Raw genomic sequence first — 21823 nt, forward strand, 5'->3', positions numbered from 1 at the left:
AAACGGGAAAATTATTTCTGGAGGGGGTATGAGTAAATGGGAAAATGATTTCTGGGGGGGGGGGGTATGAGTACATGGGAAACTGATTTATGAAGGGGGTATGAATAAATGGGAAAATTATTTCTGGAGGGGGTATGAGTAAATGGGAAAATGATTTCTGGGGGGGGGGGGGTATGAGTACATGGGAAACTGATTTATGAAGGGGGTATGAATAAATGGGAAAATTATTTCTGGAGGGGGTATGAGTAAATGGGAAAATGATTTGCTATCTATGAAAATTGTACACTGAGAAAATATGTGACTTGGAGTAAAGGTTGTCTGAGGGGAATATGAGTGAAATTATATACTGCTCAGTGCTTATAGAAAATAAACAACAGGAATATTTTATGCGGCAGCGGGTGGGAAATGGTTGTTTGATGGTGGTTTTTAAATGTACAAAATGATAAAAAAAAAAGAATACTTGATAAAAAAAAAAAGTAACTACCAAAAATATGTAGCAGAATACATATTGGTCTAAATTTATGAAGAAATTCAATTTTTTTATTGGACGTGTTTTATAGCAGAAACTAGAAAATATATATATTTTTTTTTTCGAAAACTGCAGAGCTGATCAAATATCACTAAACGAAAGATCTATTTGTGGGGGAAAAAGGACGTCAATTTTATTCGGGTACAGCGTTTCATGACTGCGCAATTGTCAGTTAAAGTAACGTGATGCTGTATTGCAAAAATTGGCCTGGTAATGAATGGAGTAAATCTTCCAAGGGTCAAGTGGTTAAGGTATTATAATCTTATTTCATATATGCAATGATTGATGTTGAGCTGGAACAGATCTTTTCTTCTGGGGTAACAGAGCGTGTCAGCATACCAGGCTGATAATCGGGATTGCGCAGTCGCACTACACATGCGCAGTATGCCCACTAAGCGGCGAGGACGAGTAAGGGAGACAGCTGATGCTTCTGTTTACTTCCTGTGAGCTCCGCCCAGTTCCTGGTCCTTTGCCGATCTCACTTCCGGTACCCGTTAGTGAATGGGGGAAGTGGGCGCTTAGCTATGGACGATGACCTGCTGCTGGCTGTCCGCTTACAGGAGCAGTACGATCGGGAGGCGAAGGAACAGACATGGCGCCCCTCTCAGGAAACTGTCGCTGCTGTAGAACAGCCCAAAGATCTCTCCGTAGTGGACCCGTCCTGGGAGCTGCTGGACCCCAGTCCGGACATCCATGGCTTGTTTCTCCAGTTCAATCAGACATTCTTCTGGGGGAAGCTGGTCGGGGTGGAGGTCAGGTGGAGCCCCAGGATGACGTTGTGAGTGGGGGCACTGGGTGGGGGGGTCATCAATAGGTGAATGTGTGAGTACAGCCATGATCTGATCACCTGAAATGTTCCATCATCATTGTCATCACTGATTACCTCCACACTTCCTACCAGTGGGGGTGTTCTGTCAAGAAGAGCCCCCCCATCGAATAGTGCCCGGCATACGTCAGGGTTTGACAAATTTGCTTGGAATCTAGGAGCCAGCTAAAAAAATTAGGAGCCAGAAAACGCACCCGTCCCGCCAAGCTCGCGCGCAGAAGTGAACACATACGTGAGCAGCGCCCGCATATGTAAACGGTGTTCAAACCACACACGTGAGGTATCGCCGCGATTGGTAAAGCGAGAGCAATAATTCTAGCCCTAGACCTCCTCTGTAACTCAAAACATGCAACCTGTAGAATTTTTTAGACGTCGCCTATGAAGATTTTAAAGGGTAAAAGTTTGTCGGCATTCCACGAGCGGACGCAATTTTGAAGCGTGACATGTTGGGTATGAATTTACTCGGCGTAACATTATCTTTCATAATATTTAAAAAAATGGGGATAACTTTACTGTTGTGTTTTTTTCATTATAAAAAGTGTAATTTTTTCCCAAAAAAACGCTGAGCAAATACGGTGTGACAGAAAGTATTGCAACGATCGCCATTTTATTTTCTAGGGTGTTAGGATAAAAAATATATATAATGTTTGGGGGTTTTATTTAGAGGGAAGAAGATGGCGGTGAAAATAGTGAAAAATTACATTGGAATTGCTGTTTAACTTGTAATACCAATGGCTACCACCAGATGGCGCCAGCTTACACATCTGGTGGTAATAACTTGTAATACCAACGGCTCACCACCAGATGGCGCCAGCTACCACAAGGAAGAGCTGGGCTGACCTAACCGTGGCGCATGCGCACACTGTAGGAGGTATCTCGATGGGAGATACCATTTCATAGCCACAATTTAAACCTATACAAACAGGGGGGAAACACTGTAAAGCCTAACGCAAAAGCGAGGCACAATGTGAGAATTATGGTCTCTCCCCCCCACTGTTTGTATAGGTTTAAATTGTGCCTGTGAAATGGTATCTCCCATCAAAAGATTCCTCCTACGATGTGCGCTTGCGCCCTGGTCATGTCACTCCAGCTGATCGGCAACTCTGCTGGAGTGCGGCTCCGTCCTGTGCGTGGGCACTATTTGATGGGAGGCACTTCTCGACAGAAAAGGGGGCTCGTTCATAAGGGGCGCCCCCCTCCCAATCAATGCACCTGACCCCTAATCCATGTGCAGGGTGCCAGACACATGGATTTTAATGTGTTTTTTTTTTTTAAAGCACGCGATAAAAGCAAGAGGCTCTAATTGGCTTAAAAAAAAGGGCGGGCTCGAGGTGCAGAGCACTGCGCCCCAAGCCCTGCCAATTGTGTGACAATGGTGAATTAATATTCGTTATGGTCTTCCTGATTCTCCTCTTGGCTAATCAGGATGCAGTTCCTGTGGCCCTGCGCCCCCCACCCCAAAGCACCTTGTCCCCGTGTTGATAAGGACAAGAACCTCTTCCTGACAACCCTGGCCGTTGGTTGTTTGGGTCTGCGGACAGTGGGCTTATAGGAATCTGGGAGCCCCCCTTTAATAAGGGTGGCCCCCAGATACCAGCCCCCCACCCTATGTGAATGACTATGGGGTACATCGTACCCCTACCCGTTCACCTAGAAAAAAAGTGTCAAAAATAAAACACTACACAGGTTTTTAAAATAATTTATTAGGCAGCTCTGGGGGTCTCTTCCGCTTTCTTCTGCCCTCTCAGGCCTCTTCTCCGGTCCTCCCCTCGCTGTCTGGTCGTCTTCTGCCGGGTTCTTCTGCTCTTTTCCTAGCTCTTGCCTGGTTGTCGTCTTCTGATTTTGACACATTTAGGCATGGGGCGGGGTCCAGAGTGTTGTCATCAGGTGACCCCCTTGTGACGTTACCGCCCCATCATGCCCCAGGCGGTGACGTCATAAGGGACGGGGTTACATACATGAATAATTATGCACCAAAATGAGTGTGCTCTGTAAATTTCTTCCAACATTGTTCCTGTTTCTTCTTGTTGGAGGTGGCTCTTTTGCTGAAGCCCCGAGCCCTCGAACAGCAGTAAATCATAAAACGGAACTAAACTCATCATTGAACGGTTTAAAAAAACAGTTACATTCCTGGAATGCCAGGATGGTTGTCACATTTTCTTGTGTCCTCAACTGACTGGTGTCATAACTGATCACACATGCAGCATCATGGCAGATTAAGCAGAAGCAGCTTCCTTGACTGTAAAGGATAGGAGGGTTTAAAGTGTTTGTTACCCCAACATTTCATATTCCTGATATGTGTGTGCTGTACCATGAACTTGTATGAAAAAGTCTCCTTTTCGCTTTGTATTACTTCCTTGGTGTGAAATACCTGGTGTTCCTGACAGTCCCTCTGCTTCCCTATTAATAACTGACGACACACTGTGATCGGTTCTCAAGTTGTGCTGGGAACTCAGCCTTCTCTTCTCCAGAGATCATATTTTTCCTGACACCCCCCCCCCCCCCCCACACACAACTATTCACTGGGAAGCTCAGTGAACTGTGAGGCTGTGGTTGCCTGCACAGGTGTTCTGTGAATGTAGTCCCATTGATGTCATTTGGGCTGCACAGACGGAAACGCTGCTCCCAATTTGACACCCAAGCAGGTGCATGGCTACGGATGCACGCTGTGTGAGCCTGAGGAAACGCACCAGTACAGATGTCAAATAGGGAGCAGTGGCTGTGTCCAATTGTTATCAATGAGACTGCCTGCATGGAAATGCATGAAACAACTGTGCAGGTAAAAACGGCCTCATGTGCCTACTCATTGATACGACTTGTGTGAGCAAGACCTTACTGATGTAAACAGATGTCATCAGTATATGTCCCTTCAGTAGAAGCCCATTTTTTAAATAGAAAGTGAGGGCCAATTTCTTATTTTATTTTTTTTATTTCAAGGCCTCCTTATTTTTGAAACTATAATTCTCTGTCTCAGGCTTCTTTCACACTATGGATTGTATGTCCGTTTTATAATATCCGTATTACACCTATTAACGGACGTTTATTAACGGATTTAATAACGGATACATACGGATAAATATTTTACCATTCTTCCTTTATTGAAAACGGATAATGTTTATCCGTATATATCCGTATACATCCGTTATATCATTCCTTTCTAACGTCCGTTAATAAAAAACATTTCACCCTTTCTTGAAGTCCAGCTTCAGAAGTCTTTACTGAGCATGCTCAGTAAAATTAACGTCCGTTAACATAACGGACATTTACGGAGACATTTACTAACGTTCGTGCGCCATAGACTTCAATGTTAAAATATAACGGACGTTAATATATCCGTTACTTGCAACGGACAAAAAAATGGACAAAAAATAGTGCAAGACCCGTCACATATTCCGTTATAACTAACGTTCGTACGTTATAACGTACTATTACGGATCTTTACGGAACATAAAAAAATCCCATAGACTTTAATGATATTTTATAAAGGACGTATAACTTCCATTTTTTAACATTATCTGACGGATTTTAATACGGATTATTAAAACGGATTTATTTTGTAGTGTGAAAAGGGCCTTAGTTGGGATATTGATTAGATAATTAGATAAGCCACTGCCTTTCCCTCCAGTCCTTGACCCTATTCTCAAAAACTGTAAATACAATTTACAGTATATACTGGACTCAAGGAGCTTAACCACTAGAGGCTCCGTGCTATAGTCAAATGACGGCTACAGCGCGGGCCTGAAAATCCGGGAGGACGTCAATAGACATCCTCCCCTTTGCACGCGCAATGCGTGCCCCACGCCGTGATCACTGAGTCTCGGTGGATCACAGATCCGTGTAAGGGGCCAGTCCTGGCCCCTTACCATGTGATCAGCTGTCAGCCAATGACAGCTGATCACATGATGTAAACAAAGGATCGGTAATCACCGGCTTGTTTACAAGGGTCATTGGCCCCGAAAAGGAAGGAGGCACATCTTCCTCCTCTGTGCCCAAAAATACTGCCTGCCAGTGCCCACAGTGCCACATATCAATGCCCACCTGTGATGCCAATCAGTGCCACCTAGTAATGCTGCCTATCAGTGTAACCGATCAGTGCCCATTATTGCCACTCATCAGTGCCCATCACTGCCAGCAATCAGTGCCACCTATTAGTGCTACTTCTCAGTGCCACATCTCAGTGCTGCCTTATCTGTGCCCATCAGTGCAGCCTCATCAGCGTACATCAACGAAGGAGAAAAAATAACCCGTTTGCAAAATTTTGTAATAAAATATAAAAAAATATAATACAAAAAAAAAAAATCTGTCTTTTAAATTTTTTTAAACAAAAAAGAAAACCCTCAGCGGTGATCAAATACCACCAAAATAAAGCTCTATTTGTGGGGGGGGAAATGGGTACAGTGTTGTATGAACGCACAATTGCCATTCAAAGTGTGACAGCACTGAAAGCTGAAAATTGGTCTGGGCAGGAGGGGGGTTTAAGTGCCCAGTAAGTAAGTGGTTAAAAATCTAAGGTCCCTAACTCACAATCATGCACTAGGACCAATTTAGGCAGGATCCAAGTAACCTATACATATTTAACCCCATGCAGACCGATGCACGACTATATACATCGGCAAAATGGCATGGCTGGGCAGATCGACGTGTGTGTGTGTGTAATATATATATATATATATACCGCTTTTAAGACGCGGCATTGTGGGGGCGCGCGCTCCTGCCACGAGCTCTGTGAGTCTGAACACGGGTCCCGTGGACTCTATGTGTGCCGAGAGTCCCCCCGATCGTTTCACAGAGAGGAAGAACGGGGAAATGCTAATGTAAACAAGCATTTCCCCATTCTGCCTAGTGACAGGACAATGATCACATCGGTGATCAGTGTCATGTCACACATAGCCCACCCCCTACAGTTAGAACACATACCTAGGACACACTTACCCCCTTCCCTGCCCCCTACTGGTTAACCCCTTCACTGCCAGTCACGTTTACACAGTAATCGGTGCATTTTTATAGCACTGATCGCTGTATAAATGTGAATGGTCCCAAAATGGCACCAAACATGTCCGATTTGTTTCGCCATAATGTCGCAGTCACGATAAAAATTGCTGATCTCCGCCATTACTAGTAAAAAAAAAAAAAAAATTATTAATAAAAATGCCATAAAACTATCCCTTATTTTGTAGACGCTATAACTTTTGCGCAAACCAATCAATAAACGCTTATTGCTTTTTTTTTATTATTTATTTTTTTAACCAAAAATATGTAGAATAATACGTATCGGCCTAAACTGAGAAAAAAAATGTTTTTTTTTATATATATTTTTGGGGGATATTTATTATAACAAAAGTAAAAAATATTGCTTTTTTTTTTTCAAAATTGTCGCTCTATTTTTGTTCATAGCGCTACAAAATTAAAAAGAAAGCTCTATTTGTGGGAAAAAAAGGACGTAAATTTGTTTGGGAGCCACGTCGTACAGCCGCGCAGTTATATCGACACAGTGCCAAATCGCAAAAAGTGCTCTGGTCTTTGGCCAGCCAAATGGTCTGGGGCTGAAGTGGTTAAGATAGAATCATGGCTATTTTAAACTTTTGTGGGCATGGTCAAAACAGATAAAAATGGAACTATACTGAATGGAAGACAGATGTGCAATAAAATGTAAAATTATCAGCTGTCATATGTATTTTCTGCATTTTTCACAATGGTGCAGGTGGCGCCGTGGGAAAGTTGCCTTAAGGTTGCAGTCATAGGGGCAGATCCACATACATACACTGCGCTGTAAGATGTAGGATACGCTACGCCGCTGCAACTTACCTGGCTTTGGTTTAAATCCTCAACGAATTTGCGCCGTAAGTTACGGCGGCGTAGTGTATCTCTCGCGGCGGAATTCAAATTGGGCGGGTAGGGGGCGTGTTTCATTTAAATGAAGCGCGTCCCCGCGCCGAACGAACTGCGCATGCGTCGTCCATAAAAACTCCCAGGGTGCATTGCTCCAAATGACGTCGCAAGGACGTCATTGTTTTCAACGTGAACGTAAATGACGTCCAGCCCCATTCACGGACGACTTACGCAAACGACGTTAAATTTTTAAAATTAGACGCGGGAACGACGGCCATACTTAACATTGAGTACGCCACCATATAGCAGCTTTAATTATACGCCGGAAAAAGGCGAACGGAAACGACGTAAAAAAATGCGACGGCAGGTCGTATGTTCGGGGATCACCGGAAATAGCTAATTTGCATACTCAACGCGGATTACGACGTGAACACCACCTAGCGGACGCCGAAAAATTGCATCTAAGATGCGACGGCGTACGAAGACATACGCCTGTCGGATCTAACACAGATGCCGTCGTATCTTGTTTTGTGGATACCAAAACAAAGATACGACGCACAAAATTCGAAATGATGCGGTGTATCAAGAGATACGCCGCGTAATTTCTTTGAGGATCTGCCCCATAGAGAGCAAAGGATGAATCGGTGTGTATGGCATACATTTATGCATTTTTCTTTTTTGTATTCTGTTTTCTTTAGATGTGCAGGAGTTTGTGCCTATGAAGGAAGGGGAGGCTTGTGTTCTATACGTCTTAGTAAACCTCTGTTGTCACTAAGGCCAAGAAAAGATCTTGTACAGGTAAGAAGAACATATGGCTAACAAAAGACCAAAAAAATGCAAATTTCCGGTTAAGAATAACCGACTGAGATTCAAACCATGTACGGGTAGGCTGAACGTACCCAGGTTGATCGATCAATCAACTTGGGTACAACCGGCCTTCCAGATTTTTCATGCGATTATTGCTGCCAGCTGGTATATGGCCAGCCTCACCCAATCTTCCTATCAGACTAGAATAAACAGGACTCTCCTAAAAACACATGCTAACACAGGGCCAACTACCATCTCTACTTTTCTGCCATGCCCCCTCCAAGGCATGCTCAGAATACTCACAACTACAACATTATCTTCAAACTGATTTTTTATTTTTATTTTTTTATTTTTTTTACATGCGTGTATCACTAGCGGCTGGTATAGCCACTTGCATTAATTTTGCAGCCCCCACCCACCCCCCTGGCGGGAGAACACAATTGCTCAGCGGGAGAGATTCCCCCTTTACACTGTCTGCCTAGAGTTGCAGGAAGGAAATTCTCTCCATCTATGGCTGACCTTAAAGGGGTTGTAAAGGTTTGTTTTTTTCACCTTAATGCATTCTATGCATTAAGGTGAAAAAAAAAAACCTGGCAATGACAGCCCTCCGTTTTACTTACCTGAGCCCGTTCACCTGCTGGGCTCGCCCCGACGTCCTCTTCTCCACTCAGTCTGGCCGTTGATTGGCTAGATTGGATGGATTGATAGCAGCGCAGCCATTGGCTTGCGCTGCTGTCAATCACATCCAATGACGTGGCGGGACCGAGTGATAGTCTGCGGCTATAGCCGCTGGCTGTATCACGAGAGCCCGCCCGCAAGAACTAACCCCCATGGGAGAGAGCTTCCCATGAAGGGGGTTAGTTTTTGTTGGGAGGAGCCGAGACAACGGCTGAGGAACCCCAGAAGACCAGGATCGGGGCCACTCTGTGCAAAACGAGCTGCACAGTGGAGGTAAGTATAACATGTTTGTTTGTTTTTTTTGTTTTTTAAAGGGAACCTTTTAGTGTCCCTTTTTAAGGACTGAAAGCGGGGGTTCACCCTATTAATAAAAAAAAAAAAAAAAAAATGTTTTCTTCTAGCATAACATGAGGCATAGTAGCGCGAGCTACAGTATGCCTGTCTTTATTTTTTTAGTCCGGTACTCACTGTGTAATCGTAGCGACAATATTCCGACCCCCCTCGGGGAATGGGCGTTCCTATGGAGAGGCAGCATGATTGACGGCCGGCTCTGGCATGTCACGCTTCTCAGGAAATACCCGAAATAGGACTTGGCGCTTCACGGCACCTGCGCATAGTCTGTGCGCAGGCGCCGTATAGCGCCGTGAAGAGCCGAGACCTGTTCCGGCTGTCTTCGGGGAGCGTGACGTGCCAGAGCCGGCCGTCAATCACCTTCCCTCTCCATAGGAACGCCCATTCCCCGCGGGGAGTCGGAATCTTGTGTCTACGATTACACTGTGAGTACGGGGATAAAAAAATAAAGACAGGCATACTGTAGCTCGCGCTACTATGCCTCATTTTATGCTAAAAACATGTTAATAAGGGTGAACCACCGCTTGAAGGAGTGCATAGTTCCCATATAATTGGATCAAGGATCTCGTTTGGTGGAATACCGCTCTCTGTTTACATAGGTGTCCCATGTCTGTAGCGTGGCCGTGACTAACAGGGGCAAAGAATGTTTGGGGGGTCTACACATGGGTGGTGTCCATAGTAAGGAGTTAATGTCTAGATAACAAGATCATCCTCTGAAGTCAGCCTCAGTTTGTTTGGTCTGCGATGCTACCAATCTAAAATTCTATTCAATAAAGATGCATGGAGGTATGAGGACAAATGCGGGAGCTATTCCCCACCTTTATTTTCGAGTAATGATAATTACTGTACTCCTAATTCTGTATTTTGTATTGTTTCAAATAAATGTGTATGACATTATTAAATTGGGCTATCAGACCAGGGGTGGAGGAACTGGAGCTGTCTTGAATATATAAATCAATAGCTAAAATGTCCATTTTAATCATTTTCATCCATCCAAGCCAAGAGGAGGACAATCATTTAAAAGATTACAGGCATTGTTGAATTGTATGTAGAAGGGGAGTATAATTTAGATCAGCAATACTGGAAAGGGTAGATGGTATACAAATCCCCAAATATTTGATAGCTGAAATTCTTCTGCATACAGGATCATTTCTGAAGGGAAAGGGATATATGGCCTCTATTTTATCATAGTTCACTTCAAAATTGCTTCTATGCTTCAATTCTTCAGTTTCACATTTGATGAAGGGAAGGTAGATCTGTGGGGATGTAATGTATAAAAAAAGGTCTTTAGCATAAAAGAGATAATTTATATTGTTTTACGGAAAATTGGAAATAAACTGCGCTAAATACTAGACAAACAAGAAAGAAAGAAACTGCAATAAAATCACAGTCTATTCAATCCGAGAGCTGTGATTACCATGTAAACAATAGATACAAAAAAACAAACAGTGAAAAAATTATAAATCGCGCTACCTCTAAACTATGTGAAACAAATGTTTGAATCACAAACTATGTGGTATATGATGGTATATATATAAATCACTAATATACCAAAAAAACAAGAGAGGTTGATAGCCACTAGAGGACACTATATAGTACTCTCAAGTCCCTCAATAACAGTGAAACAGTTAAAAAACAAACATCAAAAAAAAAAAAAATTAGATCATATCATTAGATCAATAAATATTAACCAAAAATTAAAACATATATAGACATATAAATAAAACAAATATTGTAGCAATAAAGTCCATAAATGTTTAACACATTAAATGCCAAACGCCCGTGCTCTGTGCCAAATTCCAAAATCAGTTGAAAACGTGTCCAAAGAAAAGTGATATATCCTCCACCAAAATATAGATTGGCTCCTTACCAAATCGCAATGATCCCTTATGACAGGGGATCATGAACAGCATATAATAGATAGTCGCTCCCAGTCTTGCAGTTCAGACAGATACGATCCTTAACATTGGGTCTCATCCAAAAGTGATTAAACTTCACCAACATCAATGCCCACCATGTAAAAAACAATAACAGCTCCACATAGCGCATTAAGGGCCAGATTCTCAGTCAGCGGCGTATATTTGCCCGGGCGTAACGTATCCGATTTACGTTACGCCTTCGCAACTTAGACGGGCAAGTGCTGTATTCTCAAAGCACTTGCTCCGTAAGTTGCGGCGGCGTAGCGTAAAACGGCTGGCGTTAGCCCGCCTAATTCAGATTTGGATCGGGGGGGCGTGTTTTATGTAAAACTACTGTGACCCGACGTGATTGATGTTTTTGCGGAACGGCGCATGCGCCGTCCGTTGAATTTCCCAGTGTGCATTGCTCCAAAGTACGCCGCAAGGACGTCATTGGTTTCGACGTGAACGTAAATGACATCCAGCCCCATTCACGGACGACTTACGCAAACTACATAACTTTTTCAAATTTTGACGCGGGAACGACGGCCATACTTAACATTGGTATGCCGCACTTATGCCTTATATAGCAGGGGCAACTATACGCCGGGAAAAGCCTAACGTAAACGTCGTAACTTTACTGCGTCGGCCGCGCGTACGTTCGGGAATTCGTGTATCTAGCTAATTTGCATACTCTACGCGGAATTCGACGGAAGCGCCACCTAGCGGTCAACAACAAAAATGCAGTTAAGATCCGACGGCGTAAGAGACTTACGCCTGTCGGATCTAATGGATATCTATGCGTAACTGATTCTAAGAATCAGGCGCATAGATACGACTGGTCGGTTTAGGACTTACGACGGCGTACATGGCGCTGCGTCGTCGTAAGTCCTTTCAGAATCTGGCCCTAAGTGAGTAAAAAAAGATTTATTAAAAGTTGTGTTGCACTTGAAAACATGCAGTAAAAAAATGCCTTGAATCTGATGTGCCGGCTGGTACACAAATTCCCAGACACCCGTCCACTGGGGGAACGTTTGGAGCTCTTGGGTGACGACAGCGCGCCGCTCCGCCCTACGTCCGTTTCGTAAAATATTACTTCTTCCAGGGGCCATATTGTTTTACCCCGACAAAAATTCCTTTGCTATCTTGGTTGTTTTGAAAGGCTATAGCCAGATGTTCCATTGTTAAAATATATAACGATAGTGAAAGCAGTCATCACCCGTGGCAGGCTCCATTATGGATTTGAATGGAGTCCCAAAGAATTCCATTAGAGCCTATTAAAGCTGCTGGGTTACGGTAAAGGGCTAACATTTTATGTAGCATATTGGGGCCCAGTCCTAATTGTCAGAGTGTTTCTCTAAGAAATCCCCAGTGAACCTGAACCCAAATGCTTTCTCGGCATCGACCAATATTAAGTAACCTGGAATAAGCTATATTTACATGCTCTGTGTATTCCAGGCTCCTCTTCTTCATGAGGTACCACCATAGAAAGCCACTTCCTATGGTGACACGCACAGTGCGGCTTAGCCCTATCCCCTGCTCCCTCACAGGATTTGATTGACAGCAGCAGGTGCCAATGGCCTTGCTGCTGCCTATCTGCCCTGTAAGGGGAGAGGGAGGGAGAGACAGACACAGACCAGTGGCAATGGAGATTGGCACCTCGCTGGATCGAGATAAGGCTCAGGTAAGTAGGGGTGCAACGGATCAAAAAACTCATGGATCGGATCAGAGTCACGGATCGGAACATTTTTCGGATCAGCAAAAAAAAAAAAATCATAAATGTACACATCAGATTCCCCCATCATAGCCCCTATACATCAGAATGCCCCATCACAGCCACCATGCATTGCATGCTATTTCTCACCTAGGCCGCCGCCGGGTGGACCAAGATGGCTGCGGCTTCGGAGCCGCGACCTTTCCTATGGCCGAGGCAGCAGAGCGCTCCGTGGATCGCCTTGTATGCCGATCCGAACAGGTTGACCCGTTCAAATCACAAGTTAAGTGACGGTCCGTTACACCACTACAGGTAAGTATAAGGAGGATGAGGGGGCAATATATTTTTTTATCTTGGTGCAAGGGCCTTTTTTACACAGGGTGGATTCTGTTGTGATTAGCAGGGGATCTGTGAGCTGATCCCCCTGTGGATTGAAGCAGAGCAGGCGGGGATAACACATCCGTGTCCGCTCAGTATTTGCACAGCAGACATGGGCAGCTGGGAGTAAATTGACTCCGTTGTCCATTTACACGCAGCTACTTCCTATCAGCTTTTTCTAAATGGAAGAGGAGGGAGTCCTCTCCCTCTTTTCAGTGGACCTGATCTAACCAAGAGGTAGGCGGGTGTAAGTGGTCACTAGTCCATTTACACCTGCCTGTCCATAGGGATGAGTGGACCTTCCTATTGGGTCCACCTGAAAAACTGACAGGCGGACCTGATCAGAGCACCAGTCTGAAAGGGGCCTAAAGGTAAAAAATGTTTTGCCTTTGGAACCACTTATGAGTAGCTAACTTTAGCACAAACTATACAAAATTGTACGGATCATTGTGAAGCAAAGCTTTAACCCTTTCGTGACTAGAGGTCATTGATGCCTGAATGCCCAGGCAAAATTTAGCAGCATTATTTAACTTGACAATAACATTACCACTAATTTTCCTACCTAAATAATTTTTTATTCAATTATTTTAGGGACTTGTACGACTTTTATTTGGTACACTGGTTTCCTTTAAAAGTGACCAAATGTTAGTCGGAGACCAAGTCAGTGACAACTGGGATTGACGGCCAACGGTCATTCAGAGTTTCTTCTTTTCTGTCATTACTTTGGGCTGGAATTGTTGTGTTCCACTTACTGACGGTAATGCTTTGCACTGAGTTGGGTATTTGCAGTTGACAGAAAAAAGGAGGGTGGTAGTCTTGTCTGTAAATCTTGGTGTAAGAAGTTGATTGATTTTGTGCTTTTACAGACCTTACTCCATGAAATGATCCATGCCCTTCTGTTTGTCACACACAACAACAAAGATCGGGATTCTCATGGTCCAGAGTTCCTCAAACATATGAATCGAATAAATGGTCTTACTGGTGCCAAGATATCTGTAAGTATGTCTTTAATTGTTTAGTCATGTAGGTTTAATCAGTTGAACAGAAGGGGTGCAGGCCCAGATATTTAAATATAAGCTCTAAGTTTGTATCTGAAAATTGTGTTTGCTTGTAATACACTGATCTTTTCATTACATTTAAAATAAAAATTTGTTTTTTTATGTTTATTTTATTATTATTTTTTTTAAAGGGCACGCATAATTTTTACACACAACTTTTAAAAATGTTGATAGTATCAACGCTATAATTTTTTATATCCTAAAAACATTTGTTTGTAAATATTACCCCAAATCCTCATCTTTGTGTATCTGTAGCATATAGGAAAGATATTTATGGGACTTTTTTAAGGTGCAATAATACAAAAAAGTAGAACAATATAAATTTAATATATTACAATTATGAATACAGAAGGTATTTTCAAAAAAAGGATCTTATAATCAGTTTGAACCTTCTGCTTGTATTATATCTCTACATGTTTCGCCATTTCGATTGCTTCCTCAGGAGAATTTTATATCAGGAACTGCATATATCGGGGATACTCAATTAGCAGACCTCATGGGAACTACAATTCCCATGAGGCATAGCAAGACTCTGACAGCCACAAGCATGACACCAGAGTCAGAAGCATGATGGGACTTGTAGTTTTGCAACAGCTGGAGGTCCGCTAATTGCATATCCCTGGCATATATGATCACTACAATAAAAGAGAAAAAGAATTTTAGAAACCACACAGAAAAAATATATTTTCAAACAAATACATATTAGTTTCAATTTCCCAGATTGACAGGAAACACAGTAAAATGGATTGGTTTTGGTTCAGACCTGTGTATTCGGTAGATAACTTCAAAATTTTCTTGTATATGGCTTCAAAATATGGATGGATCAACTGGTAATATCATATAAAGGGATATTAAAGTAGAAAAAAGATGCCCACTAATGGGCCATCTGTTGGAAGGTCAAAAAATATAATATAATAAATGTAAAACCATTTTATGGGTCATAGCATTGAAAAACATAAGGCAGGGCTAACGGAGCAATCGCCTTCCTCAATTATGATCCTGAATGACTCCAGTGAATATCACTACAATCAAAACACAGACCGCCAAAGGATGAGAGTAGAAGTAAGGGAAGATCTCCTCAGTGGTGCCCCAGCTCCTAGAACACCCTTCAATCAGACAGATAACCAAGTTAGGCAAAAAGTAATTGAATCCATCAGGATTGCCCCAATAATGGTTTCCAAAAGCCTTATTACCTGTAAATGGGGAATTGTCCTTGCAAACCTCTCCCAAATTGGACCATACAGCAATGAGTGGTATTGGCAATCTTTTATATCCCCCTTCACCTTTCTTGGTGTCACAATCGTGGTGCCAAAACAAGGTAAGGAAGCCAGTGCGCAGCCATAGTACCGCCGGAAGTGACGTATGACGACAACGTAGCACACCGGAAATGACGCACCGGCATCGGGAAGTGACGTCAGACCGTACACAACCTAAGCTTCAACCCGCACAACCGGATATGACGCTAATCTTCTCTCCTTGTGCATCTGTAATTGGCACATTTATTCTCCTGCAAAGCTTATGGCCAAATTAAAGGCATCTCTGCACTTTTCAAAAAATGCCAAAGTGCACGGATCACTAAAACACTGAGGTTGATCATGTGATGATTTATTATTTTTATCATTATACAAGATATTTGTAGCGCCAACAGTTTGTGCAGCACTTTACAATCTAAAAGGAAACCGTACAGTTACAATACAATAAATTAAGAGAAGGTTAAGAGGGCCTCGCTCGTGAGAGCTTACAATCTAATAGGGCGGGGCAAGTGGTACAAAAGTTTATAACTGTGGGGGTTGAGCAGATGGAAGAGTTAAAAAATTCAGTTGCAGGTGCGATAGGATTCCCTGATGAGATGAGTTTTCAGGGATCACCTAAAGGCAGCCAGAGTAGGAGATAGCCTTACAGGCTGAGGTAGTGAGTTCCAGAGTCTGAGAGGCTCTGAAGAAGTCATGGAGATTAGCATAGGAGGAGGAGACGAGAGCTATAAAGCAGGAGGTCTGGGTAGGAGTGTAGAGGGTGGTTTGGGTGACATTTGGAGACAAGATTGGTGATGTAGCTTGGGCAATTGGAAGCCAGTGGAGGGATTGGCAGAGAGGAGTGGCAGACACTGAGTGGTTAGTTGGGTAGATGAATCTGGCAGTAGCATTCATGGTAGACTGAATAGAGTATAGCCTGCGGAGAGGTACGCCTATGAGAAGGGAGTTGCAATATGCAAGGCGAGACATAACAAGGGAGTGGAATGAGTAGCTTGGTGGTTTCATTAGTGAAAAAGGAGAACATTTTAGAGATGATTGGCTATTGTTGCTCGTGTATAGATAAACAGTCTTAGGCCGCGTACACACGGTTGATCCATCCGATGAGAATGGTCCGACGGACCGTTTTCATCGGTTCACCGCTGAAGCAGACCGATGGTCTGATGTGCGTACACACCATCAGTTCAAAACGCAATGACGTAAAAAACACACAACGTGCTGAAAAAAACTAAGTTCAATGCTTCCAAGCATGCGTCGACTTGATTCTGAGCATGCGCGGGTTTTGAACCGATGCTTTTGTGTACTAACCATCGGTTTTGACCGATGGTCAGCCATCCATCGGTTAGATTTTAAAGCAAGTTCTATCATTTTTGTCCGAAGGACAACAGACCGATGGGGCGTACACACGGTCGGTTTGGGCGGATGAAACTGGACTTCAGGCCGTTTTCATCAGTTTGGACCGACCGCGTGTACGCGGCCTTAGACAATGTGGAATATTGATGGATACTTGAGTGGTACTTTTCGTTGTGTGATATTTGTTATAGTTTAAGGTCTATGTGACGCTTCTATTCATTCTGCTGAAGAATTTTTTCTTGCATAATGGACATTTAGTTTATTTGTATTTTTTTTTGTTCTGCTTTGCCTACCATTGTCATTTTACTGTATTACTTTATCTTTAATACTCGATTTAGGTTTATCACAGTTTTCATGATGAAGTAGATGAATTCAGAAAACACTGGTGGAGGTGTAATGGCCCCTGTCAGTCCAGAAAACCATATTTTGGATATGTGAAACGCGCAATGAACCGAGCACCATCTGCAAATGATACTTGGTGGGCTGAGCATCAGAGAAGTTGTGGGGGAACTTACACCAAGGTCAAAGAACCAGAGTCCACTTCTCATAAAGACAAGAAAAAGGAGGTTTCTGAAAGCCAGGCCAAGAACGTGACAAAAGGTAATAAAGGTTTTATGATAAAAACATTTGATTTATTTCACACCTTCTGTAATTTGTTGGTCTAGGTCAGGGATCCTCAAACTACGGCCCTCCAGCTGTTGTAGAACTACACATCCCATAAGACATTGTAACACAATGACATTCACAGACATGACTAGGCATGATGGGAATTGTAGTTCCTGAACAACTGGAGGGCCGTAGTTTGAAGACCCATGGTGTAGGTGTTTCACATACTATGGGCTTGACCTCACTATAGATGTCTCACCTGGGAGAGGTTTTTACTTGCCTCTATGGAATCACTCCCTCCCTGGCCCAAAGTGCTGCCAAATATCACTCGCTAGCAAGGGAGCGATATCTCGCTGGTCTGACTACCTATGGAGCAACTCCATTAACCGCATCCAGCGGAGCACCGACATATGGAAAAAGAAAAAACGATTTGCACTTGCAACTTGATTCAAATCCCAGCCCTAATATGTATTTGTGTGTGTGTGTGTGTGTGTATATGTATGTATGTGTGATATATATATATATATATATATATATATCTCTATCTGTACCTGCAACGCCATTAAAGTTCATGTGCGTGTAAAGACAGGCATCCCAACACTTTTGACAATATAGTGTATATACGTTATCTCACAAAAGTGAGTACACATTTTATTATATCTTTTTATGTGACAACACTGAAGAAATTACACTTTGCGATAATGTAAAGTAGTGAGTGTACAGCTTGTATAACAGTGTAAATTTGCTGTCCCCTCAAAATAACTCAACACACAGCCATTAAAGCCACACAGCCAACACAGCCACTTTTCCCTACCGGTAAGCCTATAATAAGGCTTACCTGTAGGTACTAGAAATATCTTCTAAACCTCTACAGTTTAGACGATATTCCCCGTAGAAGCCAGCGCCGACATAATCGGCGCATGCGCACTAAAGAAAGGGTACGATAATGCGCACGATCCATCGTCGCATGCGCGGGAGTGACGTCACGTGACTTCGGCCAATAGCAGAGCCGGAGTCCAGGGCCCCGGAAGGAAGAGGGGTTGAAGATGGACGCGATGAGAGAGAGGGGAAATCGCGGGCTTCTTCTGCAGGTAAGTGGCATATAATGGGCTGGTAGGCAATACATAATAGCCCATTATGCTTTTACTTTGCAGGGAACAAAGAGGAAGTAAAACCCATCAGGGTTTACTTCCTCTTTAATGTCTAAACCGCTGGCAACAAAAGTGAGTACACCCTCTAAGTGAAGATGATTATTTATATAAAAATTAACAGTTTCTAGAGTTAAAAAACAGGAAAATAAAAGGTCGACACCTAACCATTTTTGATGAGCGTAGATTGAAGTGTGCATTCCAGGGGAGCCCAATCTTTTGAAGAGTGAGGGCCACGGAAACAACTTGGTAACCGATCACGGGCCAAAATTAGTGGAATGGAGGGGTGACAGGTCTGTGTCCATGCTGCATATGCTGAACGGACACAGACACAGCCCATGCTACTCTATGGGCCCTCCAATTCAATCCGGGGGGATGGACCCCCTTCTGGGGTTTTTTTTTTTTCTTGGTGGATCGGATTGGAGGTAAGCGGGGGTAAATGGACATAGAGGTGAATGGAGGGTCCGATTGGGTCCTAAGGCTGCTTTCACACTGATGCACTTGTGGCTTTCCTGCAGGTTATATTCGTGTTTTCCTGCAGGTTAGCTGCACTTTGCCATAGACTTCTATTATATCCTGCAGGTGTGGTGCAATTTCTGAAGGCATACAAAACTCGCAGGTAATAACAGAAGTCTATGGCTCAGTGCAGGTAAACCTGCAGGTGCACTGCGCTGCACCTGCGGATTTGTTTGAAAGCAGCCCAGTAACCACTGCAAACCAGATATGCCCATATATACACTGTGATTTCAGTAATAAACTTACCTTTAATAACCGTCTTCTATTCAGTTTTCCCTGGCTGTTGCTGTCCCAGTCAGAGTGTATTTGGTATTGATTGTGGCAGGAGCTGGCGCATTACAGGAAGCATCGGCTTATGTGGCTTTGCAGCTGCTTACTTTCTCTACCGCCGGCTTCATTCACAACACTGATGCTCTGGGATGGTGGGTCGGCAACCTGTGATCTGGGCTTGCCAAACCGCCATTCCAGTGCCACTGGTTGGGCACCCCTGGTGTAGTCTGTGCGCAGATGCATGAGGCCTCATACACACGATAGGTTAATCAGAGGACAACGGTCTAAAGGACCATTTTCATCGGTCAAAACCAATCGTGTGTAGGCCCCATAGGTTATTTAACCTTAAAAAAATGGCAACTTGCTTTAAAATTTAACCGATGGATTTCTAACCTATAGGTAAAAACGATCGTTGGTAGGCACAACCATCGGTTAAAAATCCACGCATGCTCAGAATCAAGTCGACGCATGCTTGGAAGCATTGAACCTCGTTTTTTTTCAGCACGTCAATCTGTTTTACGTCACCGCGTTCTGACACGATCGTTTTTTTAACTGATGGTGTGTAGGCACGGCGGACCATCAGTCAGCTTCATCGGTTAACCTATGACAACGGTCCTTCAGACCGTTGTCCTCTGGTTAACCTATCATGTGTACGAGGCCTGATGCAGCACTTTAGGGAAAATCTGCACACTGATTCCGAACCCTGACACTGGGATGCGGATAAAAAATATATATTTTATTTTAGTGAAGACCCTTCAAGGTATTGTGATATTAGTTTTTATATGGAGTACAGGACAATTTAACATTCACTACAGGTGTTTTTAAATAAATGATTCACCACCAGTGAATGTTTGGTGAAAGTCACATTCACAACTCTGTAAATATTGCCCCTAGGTGTGTGAAGGAAACCACTTTAAAGCAGAGCTCCGCTGAAAAAAAAATATTAAAAGCCAGCAGCTAAAAATACTGCAGCTGCTGACTTTCAATATTAGGACACTTGCCTGTCCTGGAGTCCAGCGCCGTCTGCAGCAGAGGACGAGCAATCGCTCGTCACTCTGCTGCCCCCCCCCGCCATCCTCGGTGAGGGAACCGGGAAGTGAAGCGCTCCGGCTTCACTGCCTGGTTCCCTACGGCGCATGCGCGAGTGGTGCTACGCCTGCCGATTGGCTCCCGCTGTGTACTGGGAGCCGAGTGTTCCCGGAACACAATGGGGTGGGGGGGACGGGAGGTGACATCATGCCCGCAGTCTGCCCGAGACTGTGTGGCCGGAAGTGGGTGCAAATACCTGTCTTTAGACAGGTATCTGCACCCCCTCCCCCCTGAAAGGTGTCAAATGTGACACCAGAGGGGGGAGGGTTCCGATCAGCGGGAGTTCCACTTTAGGGTGGAGCTCCGCTTTAATGTGCAATGCATTAGAAAATATATAGCATGTTGACAAATGATAAACCATATTGAATTTTAATCTTCGTATTTTATCTTTTGCAGAAAAAAGTGAGGCTATTGACATTCGTACATTTATGCCTTTTACCGGTAAAGGTTATACACTTGGTGAATCAAGTAAATCTATTCGAAGTCAGACAGTCCAGAAAGTCCTTCCTTCTTCACCTGCACTAACCAAGCCTGTGCCTCAAACTTCCATCAATGGAATCCTCAACTTTACTACATCATCAAATAAGACATTGAACCAAGTTCCCAGTTCCAGGTTGCCTAAAATATCAGTTGCCAACACCAAAATGTTCACCAACGTTGCGGGATCTCCAGTAAAACTGCCTTTTAATAGCAGGAATGTAGCATCATCGGTGACTAAAAGTGAAAAATCTTCTACTATGACACAAAAGCGGATATCATCTGAAATGCTAACGTCATCGCAGAGTATACCATCTACCTCACAGGAAACCAGGAGTGAAGGAAATTTTTGGCAAGCTCCGAAAAAGCCCAGAATGGACAGCAGTCAGGGGATTAAGAACTTTTTTCCAAACGTATCAGGAGTAAGCGCTACTAGCCCTAAACCAACAATACATATCCCTTGTGACCAACCTCAGAGACCTACTAACCAGACCACCTCCAGTAGCCAGAATAAGAAAGTTAACTGTCCTGTATGTAATGCTGAGGTTCCTGAAGGGAATATAAATGTCCACCTAGACACTTGTCTATCCTAAAAATATATTTTAGTATTTTGCTTTTACTTGAATCATTGTGTGCTGTTTTATGACCGTTTATCATCAGGATACATTGTGTTGAAAAAGATACAATCCTCTGTTAAATTTGACAAAGCTTTTATATTTTTGTGCAATTGCTTTTTAAAGGGGTTGTAAAGGTACAATTTTTTTCCCCCTAAATCGCTTCCTTTACTTACCTCATCCTTCAATTTTGCTTTTAAATGTCCTTATTTCTTCTGAGAAATCCTCACTTCCTGTTCTTCTGTCTGTAACTCCACACAGTAATGTGAGGCTTTCTCACTGGTGTGGAGTGTCGTGCTCGCCCCCTCCCTTGGACTACAGGAGTGTCAGGACGCCCACTAACACACAGCTCCTTTATCTGCAACGAGAGCGTTCTGACTCTCCTGTAGTCCAAGGGAAGGGGCGAGCATGACTCTCCACACCAGGGAGAAA

The 21823-nt window shown here is 43.5% G+C and overlaps 1 protein-coding gene across 1 annotated transcript; it reads left to right on the top strand.

The window, feature by feature from the left end:
* Positions 1-957: 957 nt before the first annotated feature.
* SPRTN (SprT-like N-terminal domain) lies at positions 958-21402 on the top strand. The gene is made up of 5 exons (XM_040351014.1): positions 958-1307; positions 7883-7982; positions 13877-14005; positions 17010-17271; positions 20697-21402. Exons 1-5 carry the CDS (start codon positions 1054-1056, stop codon positions 21368-21370), a joined length of 1419 nt encoding a protein of 472 aa, XP_040206948.1. The 5' UTR covers positions 958-1053; the 3' UTR covers positions 21371-21402.
* Positions 21403-21823: the final 421 nt, after the last annotated feature.

This window comes from Rana temporaria, chromosome 4 (assembly GCF_905171775.1).
Source record: "Rana temporaria chromosome 4, aRanTem1.1, whole genome shotgun sequence".
Lineage (NCBI taxonomy): Eukaryota > Metazoa > Chordata > Amphibia > Anura > Ranidae > Rana > Rana temporaria.

What these genes read in the sequence shown, in the direction of transcription:
- SPRTN (XM_040351014.1), top strand. Translation starts at nt 1,054, where the DNA reads ATGGACGATGACCTGCTGCTGGCTGTCCGCTTACAGGAGCAGTACGAT. An exon ending in TGGAGCCCCAGGATGACGTT is followed by an intron (nt 1,308 to 7,882) that starts GTGAGTGGGGGC and finishes TGTTTTCTTTAG; the next exon opens with ATGTGCAGGAGTTTGTGCCT. An exon ending in CAAGAAAAGATCTTGTACAG is followed by an intron (nt 7,983 to 13,876) that starts GTAAGAAGAACA and finishes GTGCTTTTACAG; the next exon opens with ACCTTACTCCATGAAATGAT.